The sequence below is a fragment of the Miscanthus floridulus genome, chromosome 7 (assembly GCF_019320115.1).
Source record: "Miscanthus floridulus cultivar M001 chromosome 7, ASM1932011v1, whole genome shotgun sequence".
Lineage (NCBI taxonomy): Eukaryota > Viridiplantae > Streptophyta > Magnoliopsida > Poales > Poaceae > Miscanthus > Miscanthus floridulus.
The window spans coordinates 120,671,422-120,698,950 of NC_089586.1; the positions used below are offsets into that span (position 1 = coordinate 120,671,422).

General features: G+C 46.9%; 2 protein-coding genes and 1 pseudogene across 2 annotated transcripts; 1 reads left to right on the forward strand and 2 right to left on the reverse strand.

Moving 5' to 3' along the window:
* Positions 1–27,529, reverse strand: LOC136467756 (uncharacterized). The gene is made up of 3 exons (XM_066466535.1): positions 27,271–27,529; positions 25,350–25,411; positions 1–733 (listed from the first exon to the last, which is right to left on the reverse strand). The coding sequence occupies exon 3, from the start codon at positions 676–678 to the stop codon at positions 289–291; it is 390 nt and encodes a 129-aa protein (XP_066322632.1). The 5' UTR covers positions 679–733; positions 25,350–25,411; positions 27,271–27,529; the 3' UTR covers positions 1–288.
* Positions 1,817–4,289, forward strand: LOC136462262 (protein FAR1-RELATED SEQUENCE 5-like; annotated as a pseudogene).
* On the reverse strand, positions 13,741–24,823 carry LOC136467755 (putative laccase-9). Its single transcript, XM_066466534.1, has 3 exons — positions 24,010–24,823; positions 14,251–15,751; positions 13,741–14,132 (listed from the first exon to the last, which is right to left on the reverse strand). Exons 1-3 carry the CDS (start codon positions 24,154–24,156, stop codon positions 14,002–14,004), a joined length of 1,779 nt encoding a protein of 592 aa, XP_066322631.1. The 5' UTR covers positions 24,157–24,823; the 3' UTR covers positions 13,741–14,001.

The window sequence follows — 27,529 nt, forward strand, 5'->3', positions numbered from 1 at the left end:
TCACCGAAAGTGCTTTGCAATTTTTCATGCAGTTGAGTTCAGTTCAGTTGAGTCACAGAATTGAAAATAAACTAGTATCTTGTGCATTTCAAAAGGAGTTCACAGAAAGTGGTTAACTAAATTCTTCTTCTGAACTATGGCTTCAGCCACAAGGTCATATTGCAGGTACACTCGAACTGCAATTAAAAAAAAGGAGCATGGTACAGTCGTACATTGCAGTGAACTCAAAATCCAAAGTACATTGCAGTGTTTACAAGAAGCACAAGAGTAAATTGTTCAATTGAAATATCAGTCAACAACATTGTTTGGGCAGTTACGTGCATCATGATCCCCTTCTTGCTTACATTTTCGACACGTCTGTTTACCTTTACCCTTACTTCCAGCCTTCTTCTCCTTCGTCTCCTTGCTCTTCTTAATTCTTTTGCATATCCCTTTCGAGTTGACATCATTTGGTGGATGTATATCGACCTCTTTTGGAATTTTACTACCAAGGAAAGATTCATATTCATCCTGTTTTTCAACTCTCATAGCAGGCATGATCTTTTGGAGAGGCTCTGCTAGGTTGGATAAACTAGAATATAAAAAGTCCATCCCTTGTTCAGAGCTCTTGGCCATTTGAATAAGATCTTCAAACTTGTTGCGTGAATCTAAAATCTTTTTCCGCATGGCCACCTCCATAGGATCTTTAGGCTTTTCATCTAGTAGGTTACCTTCCTCATCAAAGAATAGTTCCCTATAAAATTGAAGATCTGATCAAGACTATTGTACAAAACAGAAAATATAGGTGAACAGAGAGGGAAAAAATAAGTACACACCTTTTACATCTTTTCTCCCATCGCTTCATTATATATAACGATGGTATCTCAGTTTGCTTCTCGGCTCTAAGCACTTGGATGATATGACGACATGGGATGCCATAAGACTCATATAATTTACAGGAGCACCTACCAAACATGTTCGACTTGTTCATCTGAACAAGTCGATCTTTTCCAGTTTGGCTGCTGATGGTGAAACATTTTATATCTGCACACTCTGAAATACCTTGAATAATGCAATGGTCTCTTGCAGCTAAGATTTGTTCCTGAAATTTACTGAAAACTTCATGTGTATATATCAGACTACATTGCTTCTCCATGGCCCATGGTGTCATCAATTTAGGAGTGGTGTGAAGACTTGTATTGTCAGCTTTCAATTCCTCTTGGCGCTGGCACTCCAAAGCTGTGTCAAACCTTAGCCAGAACTCAACAAAGGTCAACTTTCTACGAATGAAACGGTTAAAAAAGGTGGAAACCATGTTCCTGTGCAAACTTTGGAAACTATCGATCTAGACCATGGGCTGCACATCCGATGGCTAGAGATGGAGGTGTGGCTTTTTTGCACTTAAACGCCCGCCCCCAGCACTGCTAATCATGTTGTTTTGCAAATCACCCCCCAACAAACAGGTCTGTGTCGATAGTTTGGCGTCGTTTCGTTTCTTGTTGTTTCATTTTTCCTGGGTGCCGACGGCGGCCACGAGCTGTTCGGCGAGGCGGGCAGGACGAGGACGGCATCGCAGGCGCGCCACCACCTCCTGGCTCCCGGATTCACTAGACGTCGACATTGATTCGCTAGACGCTGACGCGAAGACGAATCAGGACGACGCCCAGACTAATCTGAATCAGTTCGTACGTGAGTATCCTCCTGTTCTTACGTGAGTCCGGCATGGAGTCGTTAGCTTGTTCATGTCATACGTGAGTCTGATGCTCATCTCATACGTGAGTCTGTAGGAGGAGGAGACTCATCAAGAGTTGCGCCGTGAGTCTGCGCCGCCGCTACCATGGAGTCCGGCGTGCGTGACGTTGCCGTTCATGCCGTCGTCGCTGTTGATGCCGTCATCGCCATTGATCCCGTCTCCATCGAGGCCGCCGCCATGGATCAGGCTGTTGATGTCGTTGTCGCCGTTGATCCCATTTCCGCTGAGGATCATGCCGTCAACGACGCCGGAGTTGGAGCCCACCTTGAACATCCAAGCACACCACGGCCAAAATCTTTTCCGAGTACAGCAGTAAGTTCCAAAGAACATTTGAAGCCAATGGTTGGAATGATCTTTGATACACTCACAGATGTGGAGGAATTTTACAAGTCGTATGCACATGAAGCTGGTTTCTCAGTTCATGTTGGTCAGCACAAGAAGCAAAATGAGGAAATATTATTCAAGAGGTACTGTTGTTCAAGGGAAGGGTATAGAAAGGAGAACGTAACAAATGTTAGTGATGATTCTGGGAAAAAAAGAAAGACACATAATGTGATGAAAACCAGATGTGGTTGTGAGGCACATATTGTCGTCAAGCTTGGTAGCGACAAGAAGTATCGAATATTTTCAATGGTTGAGAAACACAACCATGGTTTTGTGTCGCCAGATAAGAGGCATTTGCTAAGATCCAACCGTAATGTCAGTGAGAGGGCAAAGAGTGCTTTGTTCAATTGTCATAAGGCTAGCATTGGTACCTCACAGGCATATCGACTTCTCCATGTCAGTGAGGGTGGGTTTCAGAATGTTGGGTGCACACTAATGGATTTGAAAAACTATTACCGTGATCTCAGAACCAAAATCAAGGATGGAGATGCACAAATGTTTGTGGCACAACTTGAGCGAAAGAAGGAAGTAAATCTAGCCTTCTTTTATGAGTTTATGGTGGATGAACAAGGACGACTTGTTCGCGTATTTTGGGCAGATGCTTTATGCAGGAAAAACTATAGTGTTTTTGGTGATGTGGTTTCAGTAGATGCAACATATACCACCAACCAGTATAACATGAAATTTGTGCCATTCACTGGAGTTAATCATCACTTGCAAAGTGTTTTCCTTGGGGCAGCATTCTTAGCAGATGAAAAGATCGATTCATATGTATGGTTGTTTAACACCTTTCTTAAGGCTATGGGTGGAGTAGCACCTCATCTAATCACAACCGATGAAGATGCGAGCATGAAGGCTGCTATTGCTCAGATTCTGCCAGATACAGCTCATAGACTTTGCATGTGGCATATCATGGAAAAGGTATCTGAGAAGGTGGGGCCCTCTATAAGAAAAGATGAAAAGTTTTGGGAAAGACTAAACAAGTGTGTTTGGGGGACCGAGAATTCAGATGATTTTGTGTCACAATGGAATGCTATCATAACAGATTATGAACTCATGGGAAACGATTGGTTTTCCACTAGGTTTGCCATTCGCAACTCATGGATTTCGGTATACTTTTTGGACATACCTCTAGCAGGAATGCTTAGGACTACATCACGATCGGAGAGTGCAAATTCTTTTTTTAACCGTTTCATTCGTAGAAAGTTGACCTTTGTTGAGTTCTGGCTAAGGTTTGACACAGCTTTGGAGTGCCAGCGCCAAGAGGAATTGAAAGCTGACAATACAAGTCTTCACACCACTCCTAAATTGATGACACCATGGGCCATGGAGAAGCAATGTAGTCTGATATATACACATGAAGTTTTCAGTAAATTTTAGGAACAAATCTTAGCTGCAAGAGACCATTGCATTATTCAAGGTATTTCAGAGTGTGCAGATATAAAATGTTTCACCATCAGCAGCCAAACTGGAAAAGATCGACTTGTTCAGATGAACAAGTCGAACATGTTTGGTAGGTGCTCCTGTAAATTATATGAGTCTTATGGCATCCCATGTCGTCATATCATCCAAGTGCTTAGAGCCGAGAAGCAAACTGAGATACCATCGTTATATATAATGAAGCGATGGGAGAAAAGATGTAAAAGGTGTGTACTTATTTTTTCCCTCTCTGTTCACCTATATTTTCTGTTTTGTACAATAGTCTTGATCAGATCTTCAATTTTATAGGGAACTATTCTTTGATGAGGAAGGTAACCTACTAGATGAAAAGCCTAAAGATCCTATGGAGGTGGCCATGCGGAAAAAGATTTTAGATTCACGCAACAAGTTTGAAGATCTTATTCAAATGGCCAAGAGCTCTGAACAAGGGATGGACTGTTTATATTCTAGTTTATCCAACCTAGCAGAGCCTCTCCAAAAGATCATGCCTGCTATGAGAGTTGAAAAACAGGATGAATATGAATCTTTCCTCGGTAGTAAAATTCCAAAAGAGGTCGATATACATCCACCAAATGATGTCAACTCGAAAGGGATATGCAAAAGAATTAAGAAGAGCAAGGAGACGAAGGAGAAGAAGGCTGGAAGTAAGGGTAAAGGTAAACAGACGTGTCGAAAATGTAAGCAAGAAGGGGATCATGATGCACGTAACTGCCCAAACAATGTTGTTGACTGATATTTCAATTGAACAATTTACTCTTGTGCTTCTTGTAAACACTGCAATGTACTTTGGATTTTGAGTTCACTGCAATGTACGACTGTACCATGCTCCTTTTTTTTTAATTGCAGTTCGAGTGTACCTGCAATATGACCTTGTGGCTGAAGCCATAGTTCAGAAGAAGAATTTAGTTAACCACTTTCTGTGAACTCCTTTTGAAATGCACAAGATACTAGTTTATTTTCAATTCTGTGACTCAACTGAACTGAACTCAACTGCATGAAAAATTGCAAAGCACTTTCGGTGAAAAAATAGACTGAAATTGCAAAGATACTAGTTTATATACTTCGTCATCTTCTATGAGTACATTCAATTTCAAGAAGTACAGTCAGACACACTGTAGACCCTAGTGTTCATGTCAATGATATTCAGAGCTTCAGAGTTCAGACCATCTCGTCCGGCGAGACTCTCTCCCGCAGGTAGCTGGCGTTGGCGAAGCAGATGGGCACGTCGACGCGCAGGACGAGCACCCCCGGCGTGGCCCGCGCCGTGGCGTACTGGTCCATCCTCCGGTATGCCGCCACGGAGCCCGGCACCTTGCCGAGGGCCGTGCTCCTCGGGCGCGCGACGGAGAGTAGGACCCGGAGCACCAGCACGGCGTCCATCCGGCTGCGCTGGGCGAGAGTCACAGCCAGGCGTGCAGGGAACGGCGGCGGCAGAGAGCGGCGAGGCGGAGGGCGGCCCACCGGCGAGTCGCGGGCACGCGGCGGCGGGATCTCGCCTGCTTTCGATGGAAAAGACGAACGGGCCGGGCGATAACACGGACCTATTTGCTGGGTGCGCTGCGATTAGAGGAGGGGTGATTTGCAAAACAACATGATTAGCAGTGCTGGGGGCGGGTGTTTAAGTGCAAAAAAGCCCCACCTCCATCCCTAGCCATCGGATGCGCAGCCCGTGGTCTAGATCGATAGTTTCCAAAGTTTGCACATGAACATGATTTCCACCTGATCCAGAGCCTTCTCCAAAACCGGCTGTGTGTTCGTTGAATGTCGGCACCACCTCCATGGCTCCACGTTCGATCGGCAGATGTCCAATAGCCTAGTAACGAACTGACTGGCAATGTGATGCGCATATATAGGAGTGGCCGGCCGACGAGGTCCGGCGCAGAAGTCGAACACGAAGCTGATACTTATTTGAAGTTGGATGTGATAGCCCCTTCACAGATGACATCGATGTTTAGAACTTCACAAATGACATTGACCTTTTAGATTTTCAAAACTTAACTTGGCTACCATATTTATCTCATTGTAATATTATAGGCAATAGCTAGTATTTAAGTCGTTAGATATATTAAGTGATATCAATCAATCAATCAATTGAATCGAAAGCTAATACGGATCTATTAGATTTACAAAAGGGATATGCATGCGTAGGTTTATCACCAAAGCTAATATTCCTATTGCATATAGGAAAGTGATATGCGTAGCTTTCTCAAAACTCATCACTTAGGTTTAGATTCTTTTTGAAAAAATAAATGTTCCAGTCTGCGAACCCACACAGCCAAATTCTTACAAAGTTTTCAGCTCATTTGTTGATTACAGTTGAACGGATAAGAGAACACAAAATTATAGGGAAAATAAAAAAAAACAAATTATATTATTGTTTGTCCATTCAGTCTTGGTGAAAATATCCACACCAACCTCAAATGGCCGGGCAACCCACATATATATAGCCCACCAAACCAAACTAGCCAAACTAGTCGTTGCCTAAAAGATGCACTTTCTGCGTGTGCACCACCGGATATGTCCGGTGCACCACCGGACATCACACCGGATGCCCCTAACGGTCGACTTCCAATGTCTCTGAAACTAGTTGTTGGCACTGTTCACCATCCGGTGCACAAGTCCGGTGACCACCAGACAACAACGGTGCGTGCAACTTCTTCAACCGCGTGCCAACAACCTCCTTGGAACTCCTATCCAGTGGCACCTCTGGTGGTCTCATTGAATAGTAGCTCCGGTGGCTAGATTTGAACTTCCCGCGCTTTGTTACCTTTGCACCAGACCTCTCTAGTGATTCACGTCCGGTGCACACTGGAAGCCACTGTGTGCATTTCTGAATACTGCCGCTAGCCGCCATTGCCCGAGAACTCCGGTGTGCACTTCAGTGCCACATAGGACATCTTCGATGAGTGTAGAAACAATACTTCACTCTGTGCGAACTCCCCAAGTCTTCCACCAACTTGTACATGTGAGTTAGCCTTTCACAAACATTTCGCAAAGATTTTCACTTGTTGTTTTCCACGCCACTCGATCTAAATGCAATGCGAGTTAGATCTCACCTAGTGGCACTAGATAACCTTTTATCGCACAAGAAAACCCCTCTTGATAGTACAACTATCTATCATAAACCCAGTCAAGCACTTCTCTCATCAACCTTAGACCGTGGAATGAACTGTCATACAAATATATCTTTGCCTTGTGCATTCCATTTCATCTCCATACTCAATGATGCCACACGAGCATCCAACCTCCATCAAGCCACTTGTAATCATCAGAAGTAATCCATGGCTTGATATCTTATAGATGATATGATCGACTTCATATCATCATGTGGCCTTATTGGTTCATCGATCGCAACTTTGCTTGCTCTTCACCGTTGCACCTGGTCTATCGGCACCAAGTCCTTGCTCTAACTTCACCGCCACACGGTCCGTTGCACCCGAGCCTCTAACTTGCCCTTCACCCTAGCAACCTAGTCCTTCGTAGCCAAGCCATGTCACTTGATCTTCTCCACCTAGCCACATGACACCATGTCATGTCTCATATGCAATGAGCCTCTCCAAAGCTCCAATTGAGAACTTGCAACAAAACCAAGCCACCTCTCCACCATGGCTTTAAGTGTTGCTCACACTAGTGTACCTGTGTACTTCACATCAAACACATGTTAGTCGACCTAAGTTGTCACTTAATTAACAAAACCAAATTAAACTAGGGCCTTTCACCGTCACCACCATGAAGATTCATGTGGGAGGCGTCGTCCCACTCTGGCCTTCCTCCCATTGCGACTAGTACTAGATGATAAGCTTTTGAAGGGTGTTTGCCTTCCTCTTGTGAATCCCTCCTCTATCGATGGGGCTATTTATAGGCCGAGGCAATGAATAGCCAAAACAACAGCAACTGTCCAATTGACCATGAGCGGTAGATCATTCGTTTGCCCCCCTCAACCCCCAAAGGGCCAGACCCTATTCACAATGACGACCCGAACAACCCAATCGCGTGAGGGCAATCACTCACCATTATGGCAAGCCTGATGGGCATCCCTAAACCGTCGTGTCCAACCCCATAATAACTAGTGCCACAATGTGACGAATCTATAGTGTCAGCCTGCTAACGCCGCCCATGTGTGCCCTCATGCAGATCAAGGGACCGTGCTCCCTTAAATCCTCCACGATGGGCACGGCAGCCTGGATCCATATGCTCAAAATGCCATGGTTGTAGGCAACACGGGTCGATGCCATGTGGTGGCTGGTTTGCCCAAAAAGGAGCATGGCATGCCGTATGCATTAACTCCACAACCGGAGCAAGAATGAAAACATATCAAAAATACTCCATGCTATGGGTAGGGCGCGTGCGAAAAAATCACCCCGCTCACTGACAAATCGACCCCCACGAAGGGCCTGAGGGCTCCTCTAGCCCATGATTCCAAGGGTTTGAAGGCCAGTCTACGGACGGCACGGATGGCACACGACCACATCTGGACCAAAGGAACAAGAGTGATGGTGAGAACACATGGTTGATATATGCCCATGTGTGTGTTGATGATGAGTAATGTCAGGAGATGATAAAGCTTTGGTTGAGTTTGGTGACTAACCATTGTGTGAGTGTGGTGTTTGTGCAACATGTCTCTTGCCTTGTGGTGCACGGATGTGGAGCACTAATACAGTCAATGACAATGAAAAAGGCCAAGAGAGTTCATGCCGATGGACTGAGAATGGTGAAGGACGGACGTGGAGGCTTGGACTAAGGGACCAAGGGCTAGAAGACTGACTGTGGGTAGCTGACACTTGGGGATATTCACAAGCAAGTGTACATGTGGAGGAGTAGACCATGTTGAGCAAGTCAAGACGATAGTTGACCAAGTCAAGCGAGGCACGGGGACTTGGTGATAGGGCGGTTGAGGACAAGTGGTAACACACGTCGAGATCATGGAGGAGCGTAGCGGATACGCTACTCCAGCTGGGTTTGGTGGTTTCGTCCTCAACACCATGGATAGACGGTTTGCCTAGTTTGGGCCTCAAATCCTAAGAGTAGAGTTTAGGGGGCACGTGGCATCATCGAAGAGTTCATATCGAGGAGAAGCTACTTCGTGAAGGGCTCATGACTGTTGAATGCATGGATCTTCACTTGGACCATTTTGCCCCTAGGGTTAAGTGGTTCAGGCAAAATATCTAAAGACAAGTTTAGGATTGTGTAATAGCTCTATAAATAAGAGGGGAGGCTGCCCAAACCATCCCATCTCTTCCATTACTTTTATTTGTCTCTAGGCATAGTTTATTGTTTTCTAGCCTGAGATCTGTACTAATTGAGAGATCTCACAAATGAGTGATTGAAACCACTATCTATGTGTAAGACCAGACATTGTTGATATTGGCAATAAAGAAATCATGTCCTCTGAAATTCTTATGTCAAGATCTAGTTTGAGTTTTGGTTTGATTTGGTTTTTCTCCACTCTTTTCTCCTCTTGATCGCTTTGTTGGATCTTGTGATTTTGCCTGTTTGGAGTTGATTTGAGTGGATTGGTATGTGCTGGGACCTTTGAGGAACATCTCTACCAAATAGCTTGGCTGGATTCCCCATGAGCACAAAGACCTATCCACTTTGATTCCTTAATTTCTAGGTGATGAACTTTTGGGTATAGCTTCTAAGCATCCTTGGGAACCCCTCTGCCAAATTTCAAGTCAATCGGAGTTCGTTTGGATAAAAAAACCCTTTTGGACAGAAGTTTTCAGGCTGCAAGGACTATAGAACTGGCTAGGCCGGTTTAAATAGTACCAAAAACTAGCCAGGCTGGTTTGAATAGTAAACTAGCAAGGCCAATGTGAATAGTAAGTTGGCCATGCCGGTTTGGGTGAATAGTAAACCGGCCAGGCCGACTTTCTGTGTTGTGTTCTCACCGCAACTAGTTTTCACCTGTTTTGGTGCTCTATTTGTCCGTTTGACTTCTCATTTTTTTCCATTGAGTTCTCTGAGGTGTTTAGAGGGTATATGGTCACCAGTTGTCCTACGTACACTCCAATGGGAAGTATTGGTGTTTTGAGTGCTTTGGGGATCGATTTGGGACAACGGTCAAAATCAAAAGAGAATTGGATTCAGCTCCCATTCAGACGTGCACTGCGTGACAGACAGACCCACTAGCGGTCTTTTATCTTGGGTGCATAGAGTGCCTGACCGTCGCAACATGCAACTAAGCCAACGAAGTATGCTATCAAAGTCGTTGACAGGAGTGGGACGCCAAGCGACATATAAGGCCCCGAGCCAAAGTTCTTGGATCCACAGCGTACTGTGTAAATGGGGCACAACACTGAGGCTCAAAGTCATAGTCCCATGAAGGGCTGACTGCGCCCCACTTAGGATTAACCAGTTTTAGCTCACCGAGGGCATTACTCGACCAAGAGTCATGAAGGCGCTCCTCACATCCTTAGATGGACAAATTGAACCCGAAGTGAAAGCTTTCCTCTTTAACCGAGCGAAAGGTCAAGATGAGAAGATCCCCTCGCCACCACCCTAGAGATGGCACAGAGGCTATGAGGGGCTCAGGGTCTCCTATTGAGTATGAAACATAGGAGTAGATATAATCCCTAGGTTAGTGCCATCATAGTTCGATTAACCCCCTGACTGATTCTCCTAACTAGCCAAGGGCTCGGGGTAACACCCATCAGGTGCACTCGTGTGCACCCTCTGGTCCATTGACTATTGGTTCTGTGGGCCTCAGAAGTCCCATTTCAGAAGAAGAGCTCAGTGCCTAGCAAACAAACCAAAAGGCTAAATTAATACACATCTAGGTCGCCCACTCAAGGGCTTGGCTGGGCCTAAGAGGCCCCCGACCATGGGGGTAACAACCGAGCTAGCACTGCCATGCACACCTTGGCCTTCGCTCAGTCCAGGCTCCTCTGGCTGGGCATTCGGTTTAAACCAAAAATTCGGTTCGGTTTCTTCGGTTAAATTTTGGTTTTCAACAATCAACAACCGTTCGGTTTGTTTCAAAACTAGAAACCCATAGATTCGGTTTTGGTTTTATAGTTCAGTTTTTTGGTGGAAATCGAGCCAACTGAAGCTCAACACAGAGGAGAAGGAGAATTAGGGGATCCACGAGAGCTCCCCGTTCAGCTCTTGCTCGTGTCGATGCCGTGTGGTGAGACGCAGCAGCTCCATGCGCTGCCACCACAAGATCTACGCACCGCCGCGTGAGACCCGCACGTTGTAGGTGCCTCCGCCGCATGCCCGTTCAGGCCACCACCGTGCGTGCCCTACTCAGCAAGGCTCGCGACCCCTGCTCATGCGACCACCGCGTGAGGCCTACATGCTCTTGCTCATGCTGCCACCAGCCCGCTGCCTCGACCCCCGCTTGGTGCTCGCGCTTGCTAGGGTTAGGTTTTGGGGGCAAAGCCGCCCTGCTCGTCCAGGATGAGGATGGACCATGACTCCGTGAGTGGGGAAATGGGGTCGGTGGTTTACGGGGTGGTGTGGAGGCATGTTGGGCTCGCTGGGCTGTACAGAATGGGCCTAGTGCATCGTGCGTGTGGGGTGGACGTAGGGTGCCATGGCGCTCGCCACCTGCACTAGGATTTATCTAGTTCCACGGTTTCTCGGTTGTTGTTGCCTCCAAAACAAACGCCGAAGCCGAGATCCAAAGTATCATGAAACAAGAACCAAAACCGAGAACCAAAAAAACTGACATTTTGGTTCGGTTCATTTCGGTTTTGGTTCTCGGTTGAAAAGTGCCTAGCCTGACAGATTCCAACCCCGACAAACCTCGAGAGTATACTACAAAATCTGTCAGGCATTCAGGGTCTAACACGCGGGCATAGTGGTAGAGCGCAGGCCTGCTAGGATTCTGTTTCCCCATTCTTGCATGGCTGTATTGGCCACTCCCAATGAATGGTCATGTCCGAAGCGTGATGCAACACGAAAGAGCTCCCACTCACCCGCTACGTAGAATGCAAGGCCCGCATGGCAGCCTCCCTCTATGTGTGGGAGGGATCCTAGCATGCGAAGGACGCCACGCGAAGGCAAACCCAGGGACAACACAATGACAGCAGACAACACCTGACAGTCAACTCCAAGCGGTGGTGGAAGATGTTAGAGGCAGTTGGAGCGTTGTCAGCTCACCCCGCTACAAGACGAAGGACGGCGCCGACGTAGCCAGGAGATCAAAGCTTAGGACTCAAAACCCTAGGAAACCCATTGAACTTCTACTCCCATCGCCCCCTCGATATATAGGGTGGGGCATGGGATCCTGTACAAGGGAACAAACCATTGGAACCCACCGAAACCAAGATCGGACCTCCAGCTCGGGTCCCTGGCCAGGAGAATAGCATCATAGTGCTCCCCCTACATCTCTCTCTCTCTCTCTCTGTGTGTGTGTGTGTCTTGTAAGAACTCAATTGAGTATTCCTAACACAAAGAACTCCACAACTAGACGTAGGGCTTAGACGTCTAAACCAGGATAAACCCCTTATGTTTTGAATTTTTAAGTCACCGGAGACACACGCATCGACCCACGTCGAACAATCCGATTACTGCCGTGGAATCTAACCTATGACAAGGGCTAAAGAAGTGAACAATGTGGATAGTAGCTAACAAAGCTCAAAAAAAGCATATCTTGATTTTGCGTTGCTAGAAATTGAACAAAGATGGGATAGGATAGGAGTGGGAAAAATGGAAATGGAAAATGAGATAAAAATAGCTTTAATTGTAGTTATATATAATTCATGCCAATGATATATGGGGTGCATGGAGAGAGGACACCAAAGTCAAATGAATAAGCAAAACTATTAGCAAAACAATTTTTGAGTAAATAAAAAGATTTAAATGTTACCATGAAAAAGCTAGCTACACATGCTAATTGCACGGGCCATGCATCTTGCTAGTTGGATATACGGAAGTGATATGCGTAGCTTTTTCTCAAGACTCATCCTTAGTAGGTTTAGATATATAAGAAAGTGTCATATACGTCTTTGTATCACAACTTGCTTTTGTGTTATTATAGTGTATTACCAGTCCAGTCGTCTCCTTTGTGAAAGTAAACCCCTGGATCGGATATTCAGATGTCAATCTAGCTAGCTTTATGTGGCCCTTTCATGTTTGCTTGTTTGGTATAGGCAAACGAAATGAGAGAAAGAAAAGGTTAACCACCTCATCCCCAATGCAAGCAAGGGTCCATAAGTCCATTGGATCTCCGCATTGACATAATACTAGTATGATGATTTCATCAAAACTGATGAGTAACCTGTGGAAAGAAGCTTTCCAAAAAAACGTCTCCTCCCTCAGAAAGAACATTTAAATCTATCTTGTATTTGGAGACATAGACATGCCCTACTCAAATTGTCATGCACTCATGCTTGCAGTAAGCAGAACTGATGGTCCGTCATCTCTGAACCTAATCTAGTTGGTGTGGCTAATCACGATGATCCATGCATTTGCTATGTTGGACATACACCACCATTTCTAATTCTAAGATACCAGTAATCATGCATCACTTACACCTTGGCACCGGTGATTGTCTTGTTGGTGGGGGGTACTGATTGGTGTTCAGCAATGTGTGGAGAAGACACATATAGGGATTGTAGCCACCATCAAACCAAAGCTATGTGAGCTTGGGATATAGGAAAATGTTACATTACAGCCGAGTCGAGATAGTAGTCTTCATGCTGCTGCTCAATGTTTTATTCTCTCATTCTGGGCTCGGTGGTCTCCTAACAATCACACCACTAGAAACTGTATTTTCCCTGTGTACCACTTATTTTTCTTGATGGGTCTCGAAAGGCTCACAGAAAAAATGTAATTAATCTGTTGGTTCGTGTTCCTCACAGAAGAATTTCAACATGTCCATTGGAATTTGTTGTCTTTGTCATGTGGAAGAATATAGTTATATGTGTTTTCTCCTTGTTTTTTCCTCGAAAGATATACCAGATCGAAGCCTTTGTCATCAAGGCTATATGATGCCTACTAGGCTCGTTGGCTCGCCACTGCTCAATCCATGCCAAGGTCTGACAAAGACAAATGCAACAGGAGACCATAACCTGAAATGCAATACCTTGGTATCAGCAACCTGCTGGATTTGTGCCTAGACTTCGATTTTCACGTAGATTTCATTGCTAAGGATCCAAAAGGGACCTAAATGATCATGGTCTTATCATGGCGAAAATAAATGAATACATATATGAAGTACGTATTTATACTGAATCTTCACAGGATACAGAATGTAACTCCGTAGAATACATTGTTTAATTACACTTTTTAAAGATTGCAATAGGAGTAAAACAACACAAATAATGAATACAACGAATATATTTTTCACTTCCAATCAAATGAAAAACAAAAAAATACAAAGGACACTAATTAAAATATGTACCGCAAATAATTAATTCAATCATCAACTGAGAAAATTTATTTTGCTCGATTGTCTTGCATATACCGCATCATCCGTGGCCCATGCCTTTGTTTCCTTAGCACTTAGGCATGTTAGGAGGACGTGGCATCATTTGAGCGCCTGGGGTCTTGCCATTTTTCACAATGAACACGGTGTCCATGCCCCACACCGTGTGACGATCGAAGTGGCAATGCATAAACCACACACCTAACAGACAAGCAAAGAAATAAACAGCACAAAGTAAGATTAAAAAATCATATATATATATATAGCAGCATATATACTGTAGTTCAATCACTGTTGCTCAAATTTAGCAAATACTCACCAGGATTTGCTGCGCGGAAGCGCATTGCAGCCCAACCACCCGTAGGCACGGAGACAGTGTTCTGGTACGGCGGGTCGACCAGGTTGTACGTGACCGGGTCCTTATCCTTGTCGAAATTACCGAAGCCTCTGCCCACCACGTAGAAGCTGAAACCGTGCAAGTGCATGGGGTGGCTCTCGGCACCGAGGATGGCCGTGTCCTGGAACACCACCTCCACCACGGTGCCGTACTCCACCACCTTCACCTTGGTGCCCCGCTTCGTGAGCTGGAACTCCACCGTCGGGTCGGGGGCGGTGAAGTTGAAGAAGAAGGGCGGCTTATTGGGGAAGTCCGGCTCGTACACGCCGCTGATGGAGTAATAGTAGGCGTCGAGGATGTCGACGGTCGGCGGCACAAAGCTGACGTTGTTCAGGCTCGCTGCAAGGCGGGTGTTGTTTCCAGGGCCGGGGCCCATGCACGTCTCGTTGGCCCCACAGGGGAGCGTGTTGACAGAGATCGTCACGAGCATGTGCTCGTCGACCTCCATTGGCACGTCGATCGGGTGCTCCTTGGTGATCAAGGAGCGGAGCTGCGATGTGTACGCCGCTGCCGCGACGGTGTCGTTGATGACCGGCAGGACGGGGTAGTCTGGTGGCCCCGCGGAGGGCGGCGCGTCCATGTATTCTAGAATGGCCGTGGTGTTTTTATCGTTGACCGGGAGTCCGATGTTGGTGAAGAATGGGCTCGCGGCCATGTAGTAGCGGTTGTTGTCGCCTGAGCCATTGGTGGCATGGTTGGCCTCGAGGAGCATGTTCATGGTCTGTCCAGGGGAGATCATGATGTAGTCGATGGTGAACGGCTTGAGGTAGCGGCCATCGGTGCCGACCACCGTGAGGCGGTGCTCGGCGATGGCGAAGAACATCTCGTTGGTGAGCCCCGCGTTGATGACCCGGAGTAGGTATGTCTTGCCGTGCTCCACCAACATCCTGAAGGTGTCGTTCTTGGAGCATGGGGCGAAGTCGCCGGGCTGGCCGTTGATGGTGTTGGCGTCCGAAATCTGGACGTCGGCGCCGGTCCGCTGGGACTCCAGGAGAACTTGCTCCACATCTGCATTCCACCACTCACCGAGGATGATGGGCATCTCCTTGTGCGGCTTTGTGTAGGGGTAGACGGAGCCGCGCTTGGGGTGGATGACGATGACACCGTGCACTGTGGCACGGTCGAAGTCGCTGTGCGCGTGCCACCACAGCGTGCCCTCCTCCTTGGTGAAGATGATCTTGTATGTGAAGTTGGCGCCAGGCTGGATGGGGCACTGTGTGATGTACTCCGGCCCGTCAGACCACGGGTTCCGCGGTTGGTGCACGCCGTGCCAGTGGAGGGTGATGTTCTTGTTGCCATGGTTGTACACGTTGACGATGACCACGTCGTCCTTGCGCGCGTAGATGGTCGGCCCGGGGAACTGCCCGTTCACGGCCAGGATGGTCTTCTCCTGGCAGAGCCGGGTGACGTTGGTCTCCTTGATCTGCAAAATATATATCACATGCGACGTTAGTCCTTGTCTCCTCTTAATCGAGCCTTCTGCATGGTTTTTTTTGAACTTATTGGCAGGAGCGCCGCCCTTCAATTAAGAAGAGAATAGAAGTTCTGGTTACCGATTACAAATTACGAACTATTATAGTTTGATGAAAAGAACTCGACACACAGTAATAAAAACAACTAAACAGTGCAGCGCTAAGGGAGGTGCAAGTCTTCTCTAATGAGAGGTGTGGCACACGCCCGACACCGAAACAAGATGTCCTGCTTGATGAGCTCGAAGACTTGATCTGCCCACAAAGCTTTGGATTTAAATATTCTCCGATTCCTCTCCATCCATAAGTTCTAGGTCGCGTACATTAACACTGCCGCTGCCGATCTTTTCTCTTTGACCTTCAATGGTTGTAACGTTTGATTCCACCAATCTTGGATATCCGTTGCAACTGTTGAGAGAAAGCCGGCACCCAACCCTATCCAATTGCCAATCAGGAACCACACCTCCCTTGCAAAGTAGCATTGCAGACACAGATGGCATGTAGTTTCAGGCTCTTGGTCACATAAAGGGTAGGTTGCTGGACCTTGCCAATGCCTAGCTGATAGCAGGTCGGCCATCAAGATTTTCCTTTGTAGCAGAACCCAGGCAAAGAATTTAACCTTCCCCTCAGCGAATGCTTTCCAGACTTTATGCTGGCTGCCATCTGAGTAGGTGCCTTGCAGTTGCATCTTGTATGCAGATTTGGTTGTGTATGATCCATCAGCAGTCCATCGCTAGGTTATTGAATCAGTTTCATCACTAAGTTGTACGCCCTGTATCAATTCCCACAAGATGATGAATTCTGCCATTTCTTGTGCTGTTGTCATTCGCCACAGACCACGAGTCTAGTTGTTGTTTTGGAGTTATTGTTGAACTGTTCGCTGCTTCATGCCAATTTGTACAAGGTTGGTGCTATGTCAATCAGGGCCTACCTTGCAGCCAACTGCAATGCCAAAACTTGGCCACCGCACCATTGCCGATAGTGACAACAGTGCTAACTCTAAAAACTTGCATGTCTATGTTATCACAGGGTGTTGGCGATCCAACCCAAGGCCTCTCTAGGTCAACCTTAGAGCTCTACTGAACATTTGCAGGTCTAGAATGCCCAATCCTCCCAACTCTTTAGGCAGCTTGCATTTCTTCCAATTCACCAGGCAGTGACCTCCACTAGCATTCTCTTCACCTTTCCAGAGGAAACTTCTTCTAATCTTATCTATTTTCTAGATTGCCCATTTTGGCAAGGAGAAAACTGTGAGGAAGTAAACCGGCATTGCTGATAGCACTGATTTTACCAAAGTCAATCTTCCTGCCTTGTCCATTAACTTTCCCTTCCATGCTGGTTATTTTGATGCCACCCTGTCAATTAGTGGTTGGACCTCCACCCTTCTGAGTTTTTTGAGTGACAGTGGGAGACCTAAATATTTGCATGGAAATGTTTGATCGTGCAGGGCATATCTTGCATTACATCATTTACAGCGATGTTGTCACACCTAATTGGGTAGGCAGCAGACTTGTTGAGGTTGATATGGAGGCCAGACACCTCCCCAAAAATATCCAAAATCTCTTTGATTGTGTGAACCTCTTGTCCGACTGGATTAACAAAAATAGCAGCGTCGTCGGCATAAAGGCTCACTCTAAATTTGGCTGATTGGGATGGCACTGGGGTGATTAAAGAGTGGTCTTCTACAATTGACTGGATTCTCTGCAATGGCTCTAATGCTAGTATGAACAGCATCGGTGACAAAGGATCCCCCTGCCTTAAACCTTTTTTGTGCCTGAAGAAATGTGTTCTTGATCCGTTTACCAGAATTGAGGAAGATGCTGTGGAGAGCAGTAATGATATCCACTCTCTCCATCTTTGTCCAAAGCCCATACTTTCCATAGCCTCCAGCAAATAGTCCCATCTCACCGAGTCGAAAGCCTTTGCAATATCGAGCTTGAGAAACAATGTTGGTTGGTTTGTTTTGTGTAAATGCCTGATGGTGTTCTGTGTGTAGAGGAAGTTGTCATGGATGCTTCGTTTCCTGATGAAAGCACTTTGATTTCTTGACACAAGACTGCTCAGACTCTAGGACAACCTGGTTGCCAGCACTTTGGATATAATCTTGGTGATGCTACTAGTCAAGCTAATTGGTCTATAATCCCCAATTTTCAGAGCTTCAGCAGATTTAGGAATGAGCACAATGTGGGTAGAATTTAGCATCTTGAGATGTTGCCCGTGCAGATTGTAGAAGTAATGCAATGTTGCACAAAGATCCTCCTTGATTATGTCCTAGCATGACCTGAAGAACTTTGCAATAAAACCATTAGGGCCAGGTGCAACATTGAGTTGCATGTCCTAGATTGCCTGCTTAACTTCCTCTTCATTGAATTCCTCTTCCAGGTGACTCAGGTCTTGCCTTGTGATATTAATTGATTCCCAATTCGGTGTTTGATTCCTAACTGCTTGTATCCCTAGTACAAATGAAAAGTGTTGTAGAATTGCCCCTTCTTTCTCCTCCTATGTATGCAGGAACCCTTGCTGCGTTTGCAATGTTTGGATGTAGTTCTTTTTCCTTCTCCCATTAGCTGACTGGAAGAAATTTTTTGAGGATGCATCTCCTGCCTTAAGGTACTTCAATCTTGATCTTTGCCTTACCCTTAATTTCTTAATAGCAGCCATGGCAAGATACCTGTTCTTTAGATCTCTTTTTAGCAGCACCTCCTGTTGGCTTAGCTGTCTGAACTCCTATACCACGTCCAGAATTGTAATGAGTTGATTGGCAACCAACATCAGTAACTTGTTATTGCCAATAATTCCTCTTGCCCATCCTCTCAACCTCTTTGCTGTGCATTGCAATTTAGTGTATAACTTCAGGAAAGGGTTCTAAATGGTTAGATTCCTGCTCCAGACTTGTTGTACTTCCTCCCTGAATCCCTGGATTTCTATCCAAAAGGTTTTGAACCTGAACCCTCTGTAAGCTCTGATATATCCTTCTGTAGCAAGTATTAAGGGGCAATGATCTGATACTAATGATGAATCAGCATACAATCTGTAATTGGGCAACATTAGCTCCCATTCTGTTGTGGAAAAAAACCTATCAATTCTTGTATGTGTGACATTGTTGCTCCATGTGAACTTTCTGCCTGTTAGGGAGATTTCCTTTAACTCTAGTTCCTCAATCGTGCTCCTGAAGGCACCCATTAGTCTTCTATTGATGTTGCTATTGTTTTTATCCTCTGCACTTAAAATCATGTTGAAGTCCCCAGGATCAGCCATCTATCTGGATCAGGTTGCTTACAACTTTTTATTTCAGGAAATGCATTTTATCCTGATCAGATTGTGGACCATATACTCCTGTCAGCCACCAACTTACAGGGTATGTCTTTGCCTCTAATTTTGCTATCACTGTATGATCTCTGATTTGTGTCTCTGACAGGTTATAATAGTCCTCATTCGCTGCCAGCAACACTCCCCCTCTGGTTTCTTGTGTAGGTAAATAAGTAAAATTGTTGACAAATTTTGGACCTAAAGCTTCTGATACAATGGTAGCATCGAGATTTTGCATCTTTGTTTCTTGCAAACACACTATGCTGCAGTTATGCCCAGTTACTAAATTTCTGACCACCTATCTTCTTGTTGTTCATTAATGATCACTTTTATGGTAGCTCTGACCCAAAATAACTGTTGGACCAACAACCTCATAGCCATTCCTGCTCCTCCCTTGCACACCTTTATTATGCACTAAGTAAATTACACTGTTCACAATGGACCATAACACAGTGTAGCCCTTCTCCTCTGAGCTTGCTCCCACCGTACACGAGATACACAGGATGCTGGTTTGTTCATGGTAATTGAAACAAACACAACTTCCTCCCCCCCCCCCCCCCCCCCCCCCCCCCAGTTGAAGAGAGGCATGGTTCACTCATCCCCCTCCAACGCTATTGCGTCGAGAGGATCAGCTTCATTGCCATTTAGCCGAAAAGTCTCAAGAAGGCCTTGCACAGTGATCTCCTTCATAGGCTCAACAAACTGTTGTCTGAATTTTTCGCACTGGCCCTCTTCCAGATTCTTGTTGGTGTCCACAATTCTGCATTTTTTTCATGAGGAGTCTGGTAGCCTGCTCCTGCATTGTCAGGTTAGACTTTGGTCTACTAGCAATCCTCTCACTTTTCCTTTTACTTGTGTGTACACTTTCATTCTCTTTCCCTACTGCTTTGTTGCCCTTGTTTTCCTTCACCGAGGCGATAAGCACTTCCTTAGCATCTCCCTTGCTGATCTTATCTTTTGGCTTCTGCATCCGTTTGCTTTGCTCAATGTTTCCAAAATGGCTCTTAGGACTTGCTTGGTGAGTACCAAATCTGATAAGCGTCGGGCTATTTTTCTGTATTTTGGTCAGCCTCCTCTTGCTTGTGATTCCTGATTTTAGTGTTCTCTTCTGCTTAGGTCAGTTTCTGCATTGCTCTCTATTGAGGGTCATCAATATGTAGCAGTGGTGGTACTGGTAAGTTTGTTTCAGTGCCTTGCTGCAGTATGTCATTTACTGTTGTAGATCCGGTATTTTTCATTTCTTCAGTGCTCCCCTCCTTCCCCTGGATGTGCTTCTCAGCAGTAGCTGCCTCAGTTTGAGACAATGCAGGTACCTCTTTGTGAATGGTGATCAGTTTGATAGGAGTTTTAATTGAAGTTACAGACTGGGTGATCTACAGCTCATTCACTGTAGGCAATCCGACAGTCATCACTAGTGGCTCGAAGACTGTAGCCTGTATGGAACATTCCCTCCCTGTAGTTTGCATTTCTGGCATGCTGCTTCGCCTAGCTTCAGCATTGTTTTGCACATTAACATCAGTGTTAGGGTTGTGAAATAGCTCTTCACCATATTCCTGCTCCCTATTTTCTTTCTCCTCTGTCGTCTCTAACTGTGTGGTCTTGTTTGACCCCTGCGTATTTGCATCTTCACTGAAAGACTGACCAGCCGAACCCGTCTTAGTTGTGATGGAGGTTAGGGTGTGTTGTTGAGCATCTGACTTTTTCTCTCCATTGGTGTCTTTTCCTTTTGCATTGATTTGGGGTGGGGTCGCCCTTGCACAGTGCTCAGGTGCAATAATGTAGGCTTGCTGCATCTCCAGCATACCATTTATTTTATCATTTTTGTTTGGTGCCTTGTGACCCCTTCCCTCATGGCCAGCTTCTCGGCTGGTTTCAGGCCCTGAACACTGTTCCAGATTCTGTTGCCGCGAGATCTCTTGCCCATGCTCCTCTACTGCCATATAGCTGTCTTCCCTAGTCCACTTGCCCATTTCATAGGTTGTTCTAGTCCTCTGTATAGGTACTAGTATAGCCTCCTCTGCCATGGGGTCATTACCTGGTTTCAGGTGGTTATCTTCGTGCAAAGTGCCACTGAAAAAATTGTTTTGGTTTGGGAAAATTAGGGGGTCTGCTTCAGTAAGACTAGTTGCCCAAGCCTGTATCTTCAAATTCTCAGAGCTGTCTTTTGCTGGTTTAGGCTTCAAATGGGATTCCTGTTGCTGCACTTTGTTTTCGGCAAGATGCAGGGCAGGCTGAGAGGCTGGCCTATACCTCGATTGCTTTTCAGGCTTAGTTACCAAGCATTCAAACTTGTTTGAATTCATGTCTTGGACCCACTTCCTGCCCTGTTGCTCCTGGAACCTCAATGGTTTGGAACAGTGCACCAAACCTGCTAGCTCTGTCTGTTGCTTCTTTCCTGATGGTGAACAGTATTCGTTGGTTGTTCCCATCAAAGCTTCCCCAAGCATTGGGTCCAGACTGTAAACCTGCACCTCCCTTGCATCAGACCAGCAAATTGGATCTGGAACTCCTGAAATTGGTTTCCAAACCTTCGCAGAGCACTTAAACTTGGTCGATGTGGTACCCCTTGTGTCCTGCTGCTTGCTTACTATGGTGCTTGCTTCAGTTCCTTCAGTCTGCGTACTCACATTTCTCCTTCTACCATGAAAACTTCTCCTGCCTTGTTCTTGTCCATTGTTTCCACTGGATTCTCCTAAGCCTGCCTGCCTGAGATCATGAAGATTTGGGGGAGGGAATTGCATGGCTCTCCGCCCTCCTCCTCCAGAACCTCCTGAAGGGGATCTATCCCTTCTAGTCCCAATTCTTTCATGCACCGAGGGACGGCGCCTTGGTGGGATTCTATTATCAGGGACTCCATACCGCCAAACAAACCGATGTTTCACTGGCCATTCTGCCTCTTCTAAATCATCAGGAAGACCACTTATTCCACTATGCATGCTTTCATGTGAAAGGCTTGAGGGAAGGGGGGAGTAATCATGAACCCTGTCTAGATGAATGATAACTTGATATTCCAACATATCTGCAGGAGCAGACCTAGTGGTTGGAAACTCAACATCCCCCATTTGCCAGTAAAATTCTTCAGGGAAAGTAATTGGCTCAGCTATTTGCATAGAGGCCGTGGTTGCTAAACCGTCCGGGTTGGCGGTCCAAATCCAGACACACATGCACGCCCGTTCTTGATCATTTTCATATTCGGTGTCAACTGCCTCTATGAACGATGGTGCATTAAACAACTTGGCTATAGTCTCTAACTGCTGAGCATGCTCTGGGATTCCCTCTAAACAGACCCTTGCTCTAAACATAAGCTTGTCTGCTGAAGCATTAACTTGCCTGGTCCAAGGTAGAAGACGGAGAGCAGTTTGGCCGGCGTAGAGACCGCCGAGCCGCAGAGTAGCAGTCCGGCGCTCAGGCGTGGAGAAGTGGAGGAAGAACATGGCCGTAGAGAGGCGCTTGACTCCCATGTCTTGGTCCTGGATGCCGAGCTGCCGAAGCACGTCCCTTCGCACTTCATCAACGGACAGCTGGACTCGGCAGTTCACCGGCACTCACCAATGCGGTGGTCCGACGCGAAGCAGTTGAAGCATCTGTTCCCGGCTTTTGCTTTGAGCAGTGAAAGCCAGCGAGCTGCGCCGAGGGGAGGTGCTCGAGGCAGGGACGCGACATGGCCACTCCTGAGGGGACAAGTCCTGCTGCTGCCCGCATGGTGCTTCAAGCGGGACCTCCTGCGCTGCTCATGGAGCCAGGCCAGATCCCCGCGACGTGATGGGTCGTGCGGGAAGCGGGGCTTGAAAGTCCTTTGCCTGACAAGCGCGTCGCGATAAGATACCTGGTGGTTGTCCGGCTTAATCACCAGGGAAGCAATCCGGCGAGGTACTTCCTTTGCCGTGTTGCCCTTGGTGTCTCTTGTCGCTGGAATCTTTGTGTGCATCTTCAATGTCTTCATGTCCTTGCGTCTTGCTCGACTCCAGAGAAATGTTGATTGCACGTCTCGGACAGGGGCTGTCGACGTCGGTGTCAGAAAAACAGAGGAGGTCGAGCTCCTCCAGTTCCTCCTTAGTCTCCGGTGAGGTCAAGGTACGAGCTTTTGGCTGAGGATGGTGGGTGGGAGAGGAGAACACCGGTGGGGGGGAAGATGAGGGGGAGATGATGAACTGGTGGTGCTGTCAGCAAACGGGGGAAGGACGGCTTGGGTGGATGGGGAAGGCTGGGGCTGGTGTCCGCCGGCGAAATGCCGGACGGCGCGGGGGAGGGTGGGGGACGAGCGAGAGGTGACATCCTCCCTCATCGATCGATCGCGTGCTTTGCTGCTCTGGCCAGTTTTGCCGTTCGCCTACTGCATGGTGTGTAGGACGAAGCAAGCAGTGGGCGTGAAGGAGCTTGGATAACTAGCAAAGAGGCTAATTTCGATAAGACGATGCTGCATGCTGGAATGGAAAAGATTAGCAAGCAGCTAATAAGATGTGTCTCATCGTTGCTAGCTTTTTTCTCGAGTGATGACGATGTTCAGCAGCTCACATCAGGGAAATTGGAAAATTGTGGCTTCCGTAATTTCTATGCTTAGCAAGATATATAGCTAGTGTTTCTCGACAAGCAAGTAAGAAGTCAATCTGTGCCGGTCGGAATACAGCTAGCTAGGTCTACTTACTTCATCATGCAGATCGAGTATCTAACAATTCATAGTCGCTAGATCAGATATCTAGCTCGCATATGCAAATGATCTGAAGGCATGCAATCATCACATCGACATAGCTTAGCTAAATATTTCAAAACGATAACATATGTACAACTGTTGTTCTGCACGTGCCCTCAAATACTATACGTACTGAAACAAACTGCCTGGATCTCTGAAATTAAACTGGTAGTAGTATATACAAGTTGAAATGAGATGTATGGATCAACTTACAACGAAGTCGTAGTGAGTATTCCTGGAGGCCTGGGCCGGGCTAGCTGCAACTCCAAAGGCTAACACCACGCCTAGCAGTAACCAGCTGAGCCGGCCTGCCGGCATCTTATCTGCACCGCCCATCGTCGGACGTTGCCGAAGGGGCATGCAGCAGAGCTAGAGCTCAGCTCAGCTCTCTGATCTTCGTGTATGATTATAATGTGTGTTTAGCAGCGAGCGAGAGGATGCAAAAGGCTAGCTCTAGCTTCTGCAATGTGATCTCCTTGTGTTGCTGCGATGCTCATCTGGCTCGGACGCCGCAGGTATTAATTTATAGAGCGAGAGCTGCCAATGCAACGACGAGGGGATGCATATACATGTGCATCCTCCATTCGTCATACCGCCACCAGTCAGTCGGCGTGTTCGCTGATTGGTTTCTGGGCTGGTTTGGGCTGGCTGGTGCTGGTTTGTTGTGAGAGAAAAACACTGTTAGCTGGTTGAATAAGCCAGCGGAAACCAAGCGAACAGGGTGAGTACCTAAACTACCCCGGTCCGGTCGATAACTTCGAATGATTGTCTGCCTGGCTAGCTTAGCAACTCGTCCACGCGCGTCCTATCAGCGTTTTCCCGGCGACAAATGCACGGTGTGGCTCCAGAAGCCGCGTACTAGCCTGAAACGCCCACCTCCTCCTCCGTTAGCGTGAGTTGATTGGTGTGGCCTACCAGACTGCCTCGCCGCGGTGGCGCGAGCGTGTGACGACGACGACGTCCGAGCTACCTAGGCTTGAATCTTCACCCGGGAACTGGCACGACGGCGACTTGGGTTGCTAGCTAGTTTATGCCAGCATGCATGCATATATGCACAGTCGCCTGGAAGGCTGGAAGCCTGGAACGAGTCAAGGTCAAACACTACCGGAAACACTGGCTTTGCCGTGTGCCAGCCACTCCGCAAAGATAAAAAAAAAACACTTGGCAAAGGCTTTGCCGAGTGTAACACTTGGCAAACAGCACACGACATCTACAGTGCTGGCAAACGTCACTTTGCCGAGTGTTTTCTATCGAGCACTCAACAAATACTTTGCCGAGAGCTGAAACCGACGCTCGGCGAAAAAAAGTAATGTGACTGCGTCGAGACGGTCACGGCGCGTTTGCCGAGTGTCCCGGACCTGACACTTGGCAAACCTGGCTCCTTTGCCGAGTGTCAACTTCCAGACACTTGGCAAACCTGGCTCCTTTGCCGAGTGTCAACTCTGGGACACTCAGCAAACCTGTCTTCTTTGCTGAGTGTCAAATACCTGACACTTGGCAAAGACTGGCTCAGAACGTACATGATATGGAAAGAGGGGTGTAGGATGCCTCACCTTGCTGTCCTGCAAAGTGACGAGTCGAGGACAGTGGGGAATGATCCTTGCAATAGACTCTCCTGCAACAAACGAACATAATAGTGTCAATTGTAAATTTTGGCAGCACCTCCCCTACATATATATGGCCATGCAGCCCGAGCCCGTCGGCCCGGCCCGAGGCCCATTTTTTTGGCCCGGCCCGGCCCGTGGCTAGCGGCCCGAGCTGGAGGAACAGGACGTGCCTGGGCCTTACCCAGGCACGTGGGCCGGCACGGCACGGCCCGCTCCGGAGCCGGAGGCCCGGCCCTGCGCGGTGATATAACCAAAACCACTTTCTTTGACAGGTTCCATTAAGTTAGAAATTCCTAAAATGTCAAGTTGTCAATAGACGAAATGGTAAATCAGATTCAGCACAAGCACCTTTCCAACCGCTCCCCCCCCCCCCCCCCCCCCCCCCCGGCCTCACTCAATTTATACTGTTGTTCTCAGCCAACAATGATAGATAAATGAAGTTTTAAAACAGTGTGGCAGTACCTTTCATTTAGTTAAAGTCATTGCAAATCTCTCATTTGCAAACATTAACAATAAAGCTAGAGAAGGAACAGTCCATGCTTCACAAAAGAATGTTCCTTGCCAGCATCCCAATTATGTTATCCACGAGGCAAAATTACATGTTTTCTTCGTTTAGCAGTACAGTTTAAGGGGTGCGATGGTATGTGAAACTGCAGAGACATGTAAATGATCCCCTCAGCAAATTAGTAAAAGAAGTTACAGAATGAATTCTACAAAAGTACAAATTAATCAACAAAAGTTGTATGTAGGACCACTGATTTCCAAATTTTATACTGTACTACCCACACAAATGTGAAAAAAGACAACATATAAACAACAGAAATTTATGACCTTGCCACACAAAAGAAATTCAGTAATGTATTCGCAGGGAGATCAATCATGCATTTTGACATCCAAACTACTGGTATTCATCTCTTGTTATTTCTAGTCAAGAACGCGCCAGGTCACCAACAAAATCAACCGTCTTTGCTTACACGGCACAAGCACCAGAAACATGTCACTTTCACCCAATCTCAGAGACGCACCTCTCTTCACCACGAATCAAAAACACTCTCTTCATCACGAATCAAAAACACCACTACACCAGCAGTACAATTCACACACACAAAAAGAAAGAGCACACCAGAATTTCCCCAAATATCTAACTGCAACTATATATTATATCAAGTAAACAAACAGGTAGCAACACATAAACTAATGCCTGCATTAGTCTAAGGTTAGATCAGATACAGAGTACCCAGAGGCCCACTATAATACCATGGTTCAGGGACCTCTGCTCATGGATTTTATATATTACAAACACCAGGGCATGACAAGGCTGTGGAACGGCACCACCAGCCTAAATCATGTCCCCCATGTTCACCAGCCAATCTTAGAATATTGGTTTTCCTGTCAAATGAAGGCAATCAAGCATGTTCGTGGCAATCTGTTTGAACTGATAAAGAACAAGAATAAACACAGGACTGGACCCCATGTTTGAACTAATCAAGAATCTACACGCAACAGCATGGTATAGGCATGCTCATGTGTGCCTTTCAAAAAGGAGCCTACTTTTTCCCCGATTCCTGAAAAGACAGGCACAATTGTACATAATATATGCACCAAGCAAGACTATGGCATATTCTGCTGCTTGCATCCCTGTCTAGCTTACCCGTACATAAGCATCATCGACAGAACAACCAATGCCAATCTGTTACTTCAAGGTTTAGAAACAGCTATCAAGCATACAGAGACATCTGGCAATGCCAGACTTGAAGTAAAGCAATGATTGATAAGTTGTATTCACAGAAATTAGTGTCTGACCAAGTCAAGCAAGAGAGGGATGTTGTCAAGGCCAAAAGGTGGAGCTTTGGGTCGGGTTGCTCACCGGCGGGCTAGGTGAAGACGGATCGCGTGACGCCGGTCGGGGTTGGTGCAGGCAGGGCCGGTGCAGAGGTGCGCGCGCCGGCGTTCGTGGTGACGACGAGGTGGCTCCGAGAGGTCGCGTCGGGGTTCTGGACGCGGAGGAGTAGGCCCTGGGCGGCGGCTTTTGGCTGGGTGACGAAGAGGTGGCTTGGCTGGGTGACGAAGAGGCGCGGGGCAGGCGGCGGGCACGGATATGTTTGCCCAATGTTTTCAGGGCGGCA

Bases quoted from the DNA above. Each gene is read 5' to 3' on its own strand.
- LOC136467756 (XM_066466535.1), bottom strand. From the start codon at position 678: ATGGAGGTGGCCATGCGGAAAAAGATTTTAGATTCACGCAACAAGTTT.
- LOC136467755 (XM_066466534.1), bottom strand. From the start codon at position 24,156: ATGCCCCTTCGGCAACGTCCGACGATGGGCGGTGCAGATAAGATGCCG. The intron at 15,752-24,009 runs GTAAGTTGATCC...TATATTTTGCAG, and splicing joins ATACTCACTACGACTTCGTT to ATCAAGGAGACCAACGTCAC. The intron at 14,133-14,250 runs GTGAGTATTTGC...CTTGTCTGTTAG, and splicing joins CTTCCGCGCAGCAAATCCTG to GTGTGTGGTTTATGCATTGC.